At 58.9% G+C, this 12353-nt stretch overlaps 2 protein-coding genes across 28 annotated transcripts in view; one reads left to right on the top strand and one right to left on the bottom strand.

Annotated features, from left to right (window-relative positions):
• PISD (phosphatidylserine decarboxylase) overlaps window positions 1-9045 on the top strand; it is a 37807-nt gene extending 28762 nt beyond the window's left edge. For 3 of the 6 annotated variants that reach the window (XM_058690914.1, XM_058690912.1, XM_058690913.1), the window contains exons 2-8: window positions 1707-2816; window positions 4361-4526; window positions 5927-6163; window positions 6330-6468; window positions 6673-6819; window positions 7040-7200; window positions 7759-9045. In XM_058690914.1, coding sequence (XP_058546897.1) covers window positions 2767-2816; window positions 4361-4526; window positions 5927-6163; window positions 6330-6468; window positions 6673-6819; window positions 7040-7200; window positions 7759-7983 — 1125 coding nt within the window. In that variant the 5' untranslated portion in view covers window positions 1707-2766 and the 3' untranslated portion in view covers window positions 7984-9045. The remainder of the gene's footprint in view (window positions 1-1706; window positions 2817-4360; window positions 4527-5926; window positions 6164-6329; window positions 6469-6672; window positions 6820-7039; window positions 7201-7758) is intronic. The other 3 variants (XM_058690909.1, XM_058690911.1, XM_058690910.1) reach the window with 2 other exon arrangements.
• Window positions 8992-12353, bottom strand: part of SFI1 (SFI1 centrin binding protein) — a 106189-nt gene continuing 102827 nt past the window's right edge. For 15 of the 22 annotated variants that reach the window (XM_058690886.1, XM_058690890.1, XM_058690880.1 and 12 more), the window contains 4 exons: window positions 11715-11819; window positions 11386-11617; window positions 9815-10146; window positions 8992-9389 (listed from right to left, as the gene is read on the bottom strand). In XM_058690886.1, coding sequence (XP_058546869.1) covers window positions 9101-9389; window positions 9815-10146; window positions 11386-11617; window positions 11715-11819 — 958 coding nt within the window. In that variant the 3' untranslated portion in view covers window positions 8992-9100. The other 7 variants (XM_058690888.1, XM_058690901.1, XM_058690900.1 and 4 more) reach the window with 4 other exon arrangements.

Below are 12353 nucleotides of genomic sequence, written 5' to 3'. Positions count from 1 at the left end.
AGCCTAGCTTCTGAGTTCCCCCGTTCAGTATGGCTGGTCCTTAGGCCTTGTGATAACTTTAAACTCCTACTGGTCACAGCTCACAACTCCTCTCCACAGAGTGTCCTTGAGATGGAGGAGAGAGGGAATGTAACTGTACTTCCCTTGCTTCAGGGAGTCCTGCTTTTGGGTTCCTCATCTGGGCCTGGCTCCAAGGAGCCAGAGAGTAAGAAAATTTTGGCTTGGGCTCCAAGGGTCATTGCAGGAATGGAGGGCAAGTGGGGCACCATAATGGGGAGGCCAGGAGCACTGTTGGCCTAGGAAGTGGCTCTGCCTTTGGGAAGCAGGAAGGAATGAGCCTTAGGGGAGCCCCTTTCCTCCATCCTGCAGCTTTGAGCTAGACAGAGGGTGCCAAGCCTGTTACCTGGGGACAGGTGAATTCATGTCTGCTCCCTGGGGACCTTTTGGGGCCCATGCATGGTGATTTGGAAGAAACTTGACAGTCTGGTCCCTGACCCATTTCGGAAGAGGGGGTAGAGTGGTGGTGGAGGTAGGACTGAGGGCTCAGGACATCCTCCTGGCCCTGTGGGGGCAGTTTCTTAGAGTCTAGGATAGCAGCAACTTGAACTGGGCTCCCTTGAGCACCCTGCACTGCAGGAGGAAGGGTAAAGGCCCAGTTTACTGTGGTGGGCCGTGAGGCCTGGCCAAGTCCCTACACTGGGGGCCCTGGGGTAAATGAAATGGCAGAGGCATACACAGGAATCTGTTTTTGAGGACCTGAGGTTTTGGGTCTAGCTAGGTTTGTCTGTGGGCTCCAGCATGTGCCTTTCTGGCAGCATGCTGCAGTGGTCACTGCCCCATCTGGTAGCATAGTGGGGGAAATAGGCAGGTTGAGACTGGGGTCCCCATCCTCTTCCACAAGGCCTCACTGGCCTCACCGGAAATCCCAGGTGTGCACTCAGTCTGAGCTTTCTCGAGTGGGGGAAAGAGCCTTGTCCTAGAAGTCAAGCACTTCAAGCACTGTGCCTGGTCCTGACTGCCTGTCACCCCTTTGGGCCTGGGGAGCTGACAGGAGGCCATTGTGGGGCCCCATTGCCTGGTGGGCCATGGAGGGGTGGGGTGTGTGCTCAGTACATGGGTGATATAGTTGAAGTGACCTGTCACAGATGGGAAAGTTAGGAGGCTCAGCATGGGTGAGGGATAGACACAGTGGTGTCCATGGTTCCCGGGGCCTGGCCCTTAGGTCAGGGGAGGCTCCTGTGCGTATCCGCTTCTGGCTGAGGCCAGGTGCCCACCCATAGTGAGCTGTCCTGCCACTCAGGTGAGTGGCCTGGGGATGATCTCTGCTGGAGGGGTCTGGGTCCGGGGTGGCCAGGCCTTGCCACTTCCTTGGTCAGGGCTGGAAATCCATGCTTACTTTCGGATGTTACTCAACCTGTGCTGGCTCCCACTGCACACTACATTCCCAGGGATTTGACTCGCCAGGGACTGGCATTTTCACCTCTGGCTGAGGTGCCTTTGCCAGGGCATCAGACATTCACCCTTGTGTGGGTGGAGCCGGGTCTGAGTGGGGCCTCTTGTTCTGTTGTGAGTCAGTTGGCTGTGCGGGGGTCGGCATTTGGCCTGGGACTGCGCTGGAGCAGGCAGGTGGCCCAGCTTGGGGACAGAGTGGGTGGAGGGCAGGGGCCTGTGTCCGAGGCCTCAGGCCCCCACTGCTTCCCAAGCAGGTGTGACCAGTGCCTGTCTTCACGATAGCCCCAACCTCTAAGCTGCGCCCAGTGAGCCACAGGACCCAACTGAGCTGGGAAGCGGCCCACCAGCCACCAGCTGACCTCTGCTGGGTCAGCTTTCTGCCTTGGGAGCTTCTCCCAGGGCCTGCATCTCTGCGTCTAAAGATGGTGGCAAGTGCCTGTCCTCTGTAGCCTGCAGTTGGGATTGGAGGCCAGGCTGGTTGGGTCCTTGACTATCCCTGGGCTCAGACAGCAATGACTGGAATGTTTGCTCTCCTTTCCTATTATCTGTGAGGGCCTGTGGGCGTGTCCTCCCAGATCACCAGGCAGGGCCAGAGTGCTGTCCACAGCAAAGATCGGAGTGAGGGGCTGGTTTGGGCTTCAGTCCTGGTTGGTTTTCCCTCAGATCACGTCATGTGTGTGCTAATCTGCTGAGGAGGCCTTGGTGGGGGGGGGGGGGTCTGTGCCGGGATGGGAGGCTCTGACGCCTGGCTGTGGGGGGCTGGTGAGAGAGCTGGAGCAGGTCAGGTTTCCAGCGTCTGACCCCCACCCACCGTGTCTCTCTTGTCTTCCCGCTCCCTCATTCCTCAGATGCTATTTTGTCACCTGAATGGAAAATGGGTCAGGTCCTGGTGAGGGAGGGGCCGCCCGAGCTGCAGACAGGCCGACGCTGGGTGCCCGCCTGGAGCACAGGGCTCAGATTCCAAGCTTGTGCTTCTTGTGCCCACAGGCGTCTGGTCCCTTCTCTGGCATTAGCTCTTTGCGCTGGAGGGGGCAGGTGGCCCAGCCTGGGGGCAGAGTGGGTGGAGGGCAGGGGCTTGTGTCCGAGGCCTCAGGCCCTCACTGCTTCCCAAGCAGGTGTGACCAGTGCCTGTCTTCACGATAGCCCCAACCTCTAAGCTGCGCCCAGTGAGCCACAGGACCCATCTGAGCTGGGAAGCGGCCCACCAGCCACGAGGCGGCCAGCCCAAGGAGTGGTGACAGCGCAGGAGCTCCTGGCTGGGGGGAAGGGAGGAAGGAGGAGAAACAAAGGCGAGTGTGCCTGGCGCCGCCCACCATGTGTCAGTCAGAGGCTCGGCGAGGACCGGAGCTCCGAGCAGCGAAATGGTGAGATGCTGCCGGCCGCGTCCTAACCTCACTGTGCCCCGCCACGACCTCCGGAAGGTCAGAGTTCACGTCCAGCGGCCCCGAGGTGGAGGTGGCGGCAGGGGGCAGGGGGATCAGCCCCCGAGGCTGGAGGGGCCCGGCCCGGGGGGCCTGAGTCGGAGAGCCCGCTTCAGGTACCTGGGGAGGCGGAGCGGGCTGGTGGCCTAGTGTCTGCTGCTCCCTAATTGCTGCTCCCAGGCCCCCACCCCCAGGCGCTCCCCACCCTGCTCTGGAGAGGTGCCACTCTTCTAGGATTGGTCCCTGGGCTTCTGCAGTGATCAGGGCGGGTGGGGGAAGCCCTGGGGACAGCAGGAGTTTGTTCAGCTTTGTTTGGCCCCTACTACCTTCCTGAACCTTTTGAAAACACAGTGGGGTGGGGTGGGTTGGGAGAGAATGAACGCAGGGAGTCTGGTGAGCTGTGGAAAGAAGCATCTTACATTGCCATCATTGAATAGCAGGTGCCCGCCCATCAGCTTGGCTCTCCATTTTTTTCTTTTTGGTATCAGCTGAGATGCCTCTTTGTTCCTTGGTTTGTTCAGCAACTGGGGGCAGAGGACATGGCTTCTCTGAGAGTGGATGGGAGCCTTAGATTATCCAGTTGAATGCAGTCTTTTTGCAAATGAGGAAACTTAGGCCTGGGGACATTCTCAGAGCGGGTGGGAAGGTGGTCTTCTGATGGCTGCACTGGGGCTTCAGGAACATTTTCTAGTGCTTAGGCATGAGACCAGGGGACTTGGGTGTCCCTGTTGTGTCTCAGGAGGCCAGGGTTCTGGTGAAAATGCCCACCCAGCCTCAGATCCCCACAAGGCTGAGCCTGTGCTGAATGCACTGAATTTGGGCTTTGTTGAAAGGAGGGGTTTGGCTGAGGTGTGTGACCCCGGCAGACCTGGGAGGTGGTCTCAGGGTTTCTGGGGAGGTTCCCCCCACCAACCTCTGGGTCTGTTTTGGAGAACCTGATGTGTTGTAGAAAGACCAGGCAGGTGGATGGAGTTGTAGCTGTTAGGGGTGTGCATGTGTGCAGGTACACATTCATGGGTGTTTTCTTTTGGGGTCTTGCCAGGCCCAATCCCTTAATTTATCTGATGAGGAAACAAGAAGCCCAGAGCCTTGAAGAGATTTTCCCAGATCCTGCAGTGCGATGGTAGCCGTAGCTCCCCACTGCTCTGTGCTTCTGCACTGTTGGGGCTCCAGATCAGACTGTCTTCCTGGCGCCTCTGTGGGCAGAGCTGGCCCCAGGAGTTGGGGGCTGTGAGGCAGGCTGTGCACCCCGTCTTCCCCATGCTGCCCCTGATTCCTAGTCCTCCTAAGCTGGTAGGCAGGTGGGTGAGACTGGGATGTGAGTCTGCCGACCAGAGGCAGCTGAGCCCCCAACTCAGAATGGGCTTGTGTTGAGGGGCCATGGCAGTGCTGCTGGACTCCATAGAGAGGCAAGCTTGCTGAGGGTGGGGTGGGGCCTCCCAGACCCTGACTGCTGACCTGGCTGTGCGCGGACATCTGCTCTGCAGGTTGCACTTCCCCCAGCTGGCACTGAGGCGGAGGCTGGGACAGTTGAGCTGTATGTCCAGACCTGCCCTGAAACTGCGCTCCTGGCCCCTGACGGTCCTCTACTACCTCCTGCCCTTCGGTGCCCTCAGACCGCTCAGCCGGGTGGGATGGAGGCCCGTGAGCAGGGTAAGTGTGCACAGACTGCTGGCCCGGCCGTCCTGGGCGCAGGCCTGAGGTTGGGACCCAGGACACGGAAACAGAGAAGGAAACAGTTGTCAGATTAGAGGTGATAGTGTGGGTGCTGAGCCCCCTGGTTTGTCATCTTGACAGGCGAGTTGGTTGGGAAGGCCAGGCTGGTTGGTGGCCCTGAGGGCTTGCTGTGCACCGCCTGTTTTCCTTGCCTGCATTTGTGCCATTTAGGGGCTCTGTTTCTGAGAGGAACCCACACTGGGCATTCAGAAAATGGTGTCTGATTCCCTGGTTTCAGGTAGAAGAGAGCTCAGAGGTGATTTTGAGAAGAATGTGAATCAATTCCAGGATGCCAGAGGGTGATTCAGGAAGGCTGGTGCCTGTCTGGGCCCCTTCGGGTGTGGATGCCTTTGAGGATGTGGGAGCCCCAGGCAGAGCTGGATGAGGGAGTGACCTGGCCACCATTCCCTAGAGGGCCAGCTCCCTTGCCCTGGGCTCTCTGGGCAGGCTGACCCCAAGTAGGGCACCCTATGCTGAGATGGGCACGTCAGCTGTGAGGAGTTTGGGGAGCCATTAGCTCAGTGCACTGTAGAGGTGTTTAAAGTTGGAATGAAATTATACTTACACCGTGGGGACTTGGTGTCTAGGTCGGGCTGACAGGCAGCAGCTGCCAATTAGAGGCAGGTCCCACTGTGGCAGCGGCACCTGGGGTTTAAGAGGCACTCCCCCTCCAGGTCGCCTGGCCCTGGGAGTTTGGCCCGCGGTGCCAACAGAGACAGCTGGGGCCGATTCCCCTGTGCCTCGGGGCAGCAGCCCCAGGTGCAGACAGCTTTGTGGACCAGTCCCTCACAGTAGAGTGCCTCGGAGCTCAGGCAGGCTGGGTAGGGCGCAGCTGTGTCTGGGGGTGCTTGCTGGCTGGGGTGGGGGTGACAGTGATACAGCGCATCCTCATATGAAAGTCCCCGACATTGTGTGGGCCATATTCCCTCCGCTTTCTGTTTGGACCAGAATGTGTGCTTTGGGCTGTAAACTTTCCCCTGCACCCAGGGTCCTGCCCCTTTCTGCCACAGCGTCTCTGTGCAGGTATCAGAGCCATTTATGCCCCTCCTTTCCTTAAGAAGTGAGACTGTGCTGGCCAGTCTCTCCTGGGGACCAGGGTAGTTGCTGTTAGACCTGTGTATAAAATGACTGAAATACTGAGTTTAGGTCACTTTGTCACAGTCTCGGCCAGTATTTGGTCTGTGAGAGTATTTGGGAAGCTCAGTCTGGTTCCTAGTAGGAAACAACCACATCACAAAGCCATCGCGGGTGCCCAGGTGGCCAGAGGTGGTGGCTGACTGGGGGGTGGCAGGGGGCACGCAGGGCAGCCCACTCATCTGCCTGTCTGTGGCCTGCAGGTGGCCCTGTACAAGTCGGTGCCGACGCGCCTGCTGTCGCGGGCCTGGGGCCGCCTCAACCAGGTGGAGCTGCCGCACTGGCTGCGCAGGCCTGTGTACAGCCTGTATATCTGGACCTTCGGGGTAAACATGAAGGAGGCCGCCGTGGAGGACCTGCACCACTACCGCAACCTCAGCGAGTTCTTCCGGCGCAAGCTGAAGCCGCAGGCCCGGCCCGTGTGTGGCCTGCACAGCGTGGTGAGGCCCAATCCCGCCCTCCACTCCTCCCTCCAGAAATGGGATTGTCACCTGTGTCTTTGGGAACCAGTCCCGGCAGCCTCCACTGGTGGCCCATGGGTACTCCTCTCAGGCTGGGGGAGTCCCCCTGCCTCCCTTAGTGGCAAGCCTTTCTCTGCCCTTTCAGATCAGCCCATCAGATGGGAAGATCCTGAACTTTGGGCAGGTGAAGAACTGCGAAGTGGAGCAGGTGAAGGGGGTCACCTACTCGCTGGAGTCGTTCCTGGGTCCACGCATCTCCACAGAGGACCTGCCCTTCCCGCCAGGTGGGTTGGTGCCTGGTGGTGGCCCCCACGGCCCTGCTGCAGCAGTGCTGGGCTGGGTGTCCGGGAGAAGGACGTGAATGGGTTGGGGAGGGAAGGGCCAGGAATCACTGTGTGGAGCTTCATGGCCTCCCTGGAGCCCACGTCCAGACTACACAGGCTCAGGTGCTTGTCTGAGAGCCTAGCCCTCGTGTCTGCCCCCCACAGCTACCCCCTGCGGCTCCTTCAGGAACCAGCTGGTCACTCGAGAAGGCAATGAGCTCTACCACTGTGTCATCTACCTGGCCCCCGGCGACTACCACTGCTTCCATTCTCCCACTGACTGGACCGTTTCCCACCGGCGCCACTTCCCAGGTTGGCCAGAGCCTCCCGCTTTTTGGTGTCCAGGGACCGGGGCTCCACATTTGGAGTGCTGAGGTGGGGAGGTGACTGCTTTAGTCTGGCCGGATGTGGGCAGCAAGGTGCAGTCTGGGGTCTAGCCCACTCTGCATTTGGAATGATATGGGTGGACATGGGACTCTGGGAGGCTGGTCTTCTTGCTGGGTGGGGAATAACAGTGCCCCTACCCCCACAGGCTCCCTGATGTCCGTGAACCCCGGCATGGCCCGCTGGATCAAAGAGCTCTTTTGCCACAATGAACGGGTGGTCCTCACTGGGGACTGGAAACACGGCTTCTTCTCGCTGACGGCCGTGGGGGCCACCAATGTGGGCTCTATACGCATCTACTTTGACCGGGTAAGCAGAGCCAGGCCCAAGGGCTGGGGCACTTGGAGTCCCCCCACCTCCTCTTCCATGCAACCAAATCTGGCCCTGCTGAGCAGCTGCCCTGAGGAGGGGCTGGGTCCTGGGCTCCTGCTCTGCCAGCCCCAACCCCAGATGTGCTGCCACTTGCTCGTCTGGAGGTGGTTAGAGAGGGAGGGGGTTAACCTCCCAGCCCGCACTTTGCTTCTGCTGGGAACCCAAGAAGAACATTGAGCTCAGGGTGAGGCGTGCTGCTTGGAGGCTAAGCGTGTGAGAGGGTGGCCACTGCCTGTCCTTCCCCGGGAGCTGCCTTTCTTGGTGTCAGCTTGTGACTGCGCCTCACCCACCCTGGATGCTGGAGGAGAGTTGGGTCTGATTCCTCTGTGTCTTTCTGGGTCCCAGTTCACAGCTGATACTGGGGACTGTGGTTAGACCTGGCCCATCAAGTCACTGTCCCTAGCTCCCTTTCCAGTCTGGGTTGGGGACAGGCAGCAGAGGCATGTTCCGAGTCCAGGAGCAGACTCCACATGCTGTGCCTCTGGCCTCCCACAGGACCTGCACACAAATAGCCCGCGCTACAGCAAGGGTTCCTACAATGACTTCAGCTTCGTGACGCATGCCAACAAGGAGGGCATCCCCATGCGCAAGGGAGAGCACCTGGGCGAGTTCAACCTGGGCTCTACCATCGTGCTCATCTTCGAGGCCCCCAAGGACTTCAACTTTAAGCTGAAAGCTGGACAGAAGATTCGGTTTGGGGAGGCTCTGGGCTCCCTCTAGAGCCTCTCTCCTGGTGGTGGCTAGCGTGGGTGCTTTTTCAAACAGAAACAGGAGGGTCTTTTAGAGGGGAGCCTCCGCGGCTGGTCAGGGAGGGGTCTCAGGGCTGTGGAGTCTGACCAGGCAGGACCTGGGTGACTAGTTTCTGCTGTCCCTGAGATGTAGATGAGGTCAGAGCCCCTGTTGACCCTGGACCTATGTGGTCCCCTCTTCCCACTCTAAAGAGAAAGAACATGTAGGCCAAGATAATCTCAAATTCCCTTTTGGAGATTTTTTTAATCTGTATAAACTGGAGAACCTATGTCTCCTGGCTGGGTGTTCAGTTGGTCTTGATTTCTGTTGTAAGACAGAACTGGTTATGTATCCTCCGCACTGCTTTTTGGCCTCCCCTTCCGCCTTTCCTGCACTGACTGGGCTGTGCTGCCCCCAGAGCAGGGCCATGTGGCCTTTAACACAACTGCTTTCTGTTCCCAATTCATCCCACCCTGCTTGTTTGGGAAAAGCTGTCTCTCTGCACTTGTGGCTGAACGCATCATCCTGGACTCCGCCAGCGTCTTCTGAGGGGGTCTAATGGCATGGCGCTTTGCAGGTCCCATTGAGTGACCTTCCGGAGCTGGCAAGTCCTCTTTCCAGTAAGCAAGACCAGTTACTGAATCCCCTGAACGGTGTCCAAAGTGAATGGACAGGCAGGCAGGGGTGACCTATGGGGGCCAGGGGAGAGCTTGTCCCCCACTCATATCCAGACCCACATAAAACATGGTAAGTTGCTGCTGTTGATTCAGGGGCTTGTGTTGGAAGCAGAGGAGGAGCCTTGGTGTATTGGGAGGGGGCGGGTCTGTGCCTACCACACCTGTCCCCAGGTAACAGGTACACAATCCTTAGGGAGCCACCGACAGTGGGACCAGGGTTCAGGTTTCCTGGGGACGCTGTGAATTTCTCCTGCAGGAGAAGCCATTTGAACTCTTTCAACTGTATCAGTAGCACAGTATTTTTGTATGAAAAGTGGGAGACTTCTGAACAGTAATTCATTTAATTGCGACATTTTGAAATAAAAAATAAAACTCATTGCAGCTTTGCGTTCTGTTCCTGGAGGTGGGCTGAGGCCTCCCTGGGGCAATGACTAGCACAGAGCCCGCCGCAGGGCCTGGACGCGGGCGATGCAGGAACGAATGGGTTGGCGTTGGGCCTGGAGCTCAGAGGCCAGCTGCTGGATCTGCAACTCCACCTGGGGGACGGGAGGCTGAGCTGAGACAAAGCACAGCCAAGGGAGCTGTCCCAGGGCTGCCTGGGGTCTCACCTCCTGCAGTTCTTCCTGCACCTGCTGCTCTGCTTCATGGTCCTCAGGCCCGGGCTCCTCCTGGCTCAGTTCCAGCCACCGGCGCAGGCTTCTGGCTTGCCGCTGGCAGGACCTGAGGGAGTGAGACATCTGCTGCCAGCCTGGCCAGGCCCTTGGCGGTGCCTCCAGCTAGGGAAGCAGCACATCTGCTACTTCTGGTTGGGGCAGGGAGGGTTCTGTTCCTCTGTCAGCTTCCACCACCAGCTCAGGCAACTCAGGTGGGCCCTGGTGGAACTCCTCCCCGTCCCTCTTCCTGGGTGTGGGGGGAGACAGGCTCTGGACCTGGATCACAGACAAGACAGTCACTGGACCGCTGGCCTCGCACTTGACTTAGGTTGAAAGTTTTGCTCCCCTTTCTCCTCTGTCCCACAGGTGAGGCAGACCTGAGCTGGACTGAGGGACAAAGGTGCCACGTGTGGGGGGTGGGCACAGGCAAAACACCCCAAGGAACCTGGCAGCCAGTTCTGGGGACACGGCTGGGGTTTTTCTGGGTCTTACGAGAGGTTCTGCTTCATGGTCTGGTAGTCCTGCAGTTGCTGCTGGATGCCCTCAAGCTCGGCCTCCAGGTCAGTATGGCCCATGGTAACAGGAGAATAAGCTTGATCTTGGTCACCCTCCCGGCTATGCCACGGCTGGATGGAAGGATTCCGGGCAGGGGCCTGAGCGCTCACAGTGTGGACAGGCCTTAGGCACACACCTGTGCCTGCAGAGCCTAGCCCGGGCCCAGTGCCTGTGAAGTCCCCAGGAAGCAGCAGGTGGGGGTGGGGGACACTGGCTGCAGATGGAGAGGCCTGGGGCACAAGCCCAGGGGTGATGGGCTGTGTAGATGCCTGTAAAGGGAGGACAGATGAGCAGGAAGGAAGGCTGGGGAGGGGCACCCAGGCTACCCACTGCAGGGGTATGGGGAGGTGAGGCCACAGGACTTGACCTGGCCAGCTCACCTAGTCTGGCCCTGGCTCTGCCCCTTTCTTCAGGACCTGATAGGAGGACGTCCCACAAGCAGCTCAAGGAACACTCCACACCTGTGCAGGCCAGTCCCGCCCCTTCCCCAGAGCCTGGCTCTTTACCTCCCCAAGCAGCCGTTTTACCCTCACCTCACTCTGAGCGGGGATCCTGCGCTTCAGGGAGAAAAGTGGTCAAAGGCAACTATCCTCGTCAAACCCCACACCTTCCGTTCCTTTCTGGTGACGACTGACCAGCTCTCTTCGGGCACCAACTCTGGGGGTGTCCCAACCCTGCTGCCGTCTCCTCCGTTACCAAGCACTGGGACCTTCTCTACCACCTGGCCATCCCTGCCCAGACTCTTCACTTGTATGTCACATGCCCTCAGGAGCCTCTGCCCCTTTCTTCTCAGGTGACCTCTTTAGGTCCCAAGGGTTTACCTTCACCTTATGTGGACTGAGTTTTGCTCTCCAGCCCTGACCACACCCAGAATCTTGTTGCTTTATCTCAGATTTGGCAGGTTTAAGATAAACTCTTCAGACTTTACCCCAAATGGGCTCCCTACCCCCATTTCCCTCTTTCAGTAAAAGAACTCGTTTTTCCTGGAGTTACTCAAGCCAGAAACCCAGGAGCCATCCTGGATTCCCTCCTCACCCTTATCAAACCCATTGGAGCATCAGAGCGGGTCCTGCCTAGTCTGCCTCCCACGATGGGCTCTGCCCACAGCCACCACCTGATCCTGGCTCCCAGCACCTTCCGCTGGGCCACGGGAACACAGCAGCCAACAGGCCCCCACCATTTCCTACTTTCCTTAAAATCCAGACATTCCCCCAGGGCCTGCAGGACCCTCCATGATCTGCAGTGTCTTCATCTATGTTTGGGGCTCTTTGGTCTCTACCTCTAGGATAGAAGCTTCACAAGGGGGGCCTTAGCAGCCTTTCCATACTGTGTCCCTAGGACAGGGACACCTACACTTGGTGAATGCATGAGTGGCCTCGCTGCATCCTCCTGAGCTGGTAGTGCTCTGGAAGCAGTGAGTACAGCTCTGGCTACAGCACCGAGTACATGAGAAAGAGCACTGAAGGCCAGACCAAAGAATGAGACCCCAGGTGACCAGGAGGACTTACCCTGGCAGGTGCTTCCACCCCACATGGCATGAAGGAGGAAGGGGGCAGCAGTTCTGGGCCCATATTCAATGTGGGGGGCAACTTTGGGCCAGGGTGACTTGGTAGGGTCTTGGGCTGGGGCAGGGGGCTGCCTGGGACCAGTGCTGTCCAGGCCTCTGGCAGGCAAGGCGTCATCAGGGAAGGGCCCGCTGGCTGGGTCACACCTGGGTCACACTCCCACGGTGCCTCAGGCCTATGCAGAGGGAGGGGCAGGAGGTGGTCAGGCCACAGTACCCTCCTGAGGACCAGGAGGGAAAGGGGGCCACTCACCCTAGGACCATAAAACATACCCTGGTCTCCCAAGGGTGCGACACCCCAGGGGCCCCTGGCTCTGCACGGGCTCCAGCAGGAAATGTGGGCGTCGAGGCTGCTTTCTTGCCAAGCGGGCAGCATTGCTGGGAAGAAACACAGGCCTGTTCCTCTAGGCTGCTTGGGGCACCCAGTCTGACCCCTCCAATCTTACAGGGAGACTGAGGGCCAGAGAAGAAGAGGCTCTTGCCCAAGGTAAGCGGTGAACCAGAAGTGATCCTGGGCCATATAGTACTTCCAGTAATTCCAATGAAGTGAGCCTGACGACGTGGGGATGCCTCACCCACATCATCTCACTTGACCTCTATAGCAACCCGGTGCTCCTCCCACATCAGGGTGGGAGCAGGCTCATCATGGTCAGACCCTATCAGGGCTGGGGGTAAGGGAGGCAGAGAGGACTGAGGCCCAGTCCAATACCCAAAACCCCCCCTCGCCCCCACCACAGGTAATCTTTCTGCCAGGCTCAGGTAGTGCTGGTCACTTGGAGCCGGTGTGCAGGAATGGGCCAGGTCACAAGCAGTAGGGTTTCCGAGAGGGAGCCCATTTCTCAGCTGTATGTGGAGAAGCAGGGAGACTGGAAGGTCTGGGGGCACAAGGGCGGGGCTGCCCTACAGCCCATA

The sequence above is a fragment of the Neofelis nebulosa genome, chromosome 11 (genome assembly GCF_028018385.1).
Source record: "Neofelis nebulosa isolate mNeoNeb1 chromosome 11, mNeoNeb1.pri, whole genome shotgun sequence".
Classification (NCBI taxonomy): Eukaryota; Metazoa; Chordata; class Mammalia; order Carnivora; family Felidae; genus Neofelis; species Neofelis nebulosa.
This window is presented reverse-complemented; position numbering and strand designations above follow the sequence as displayed.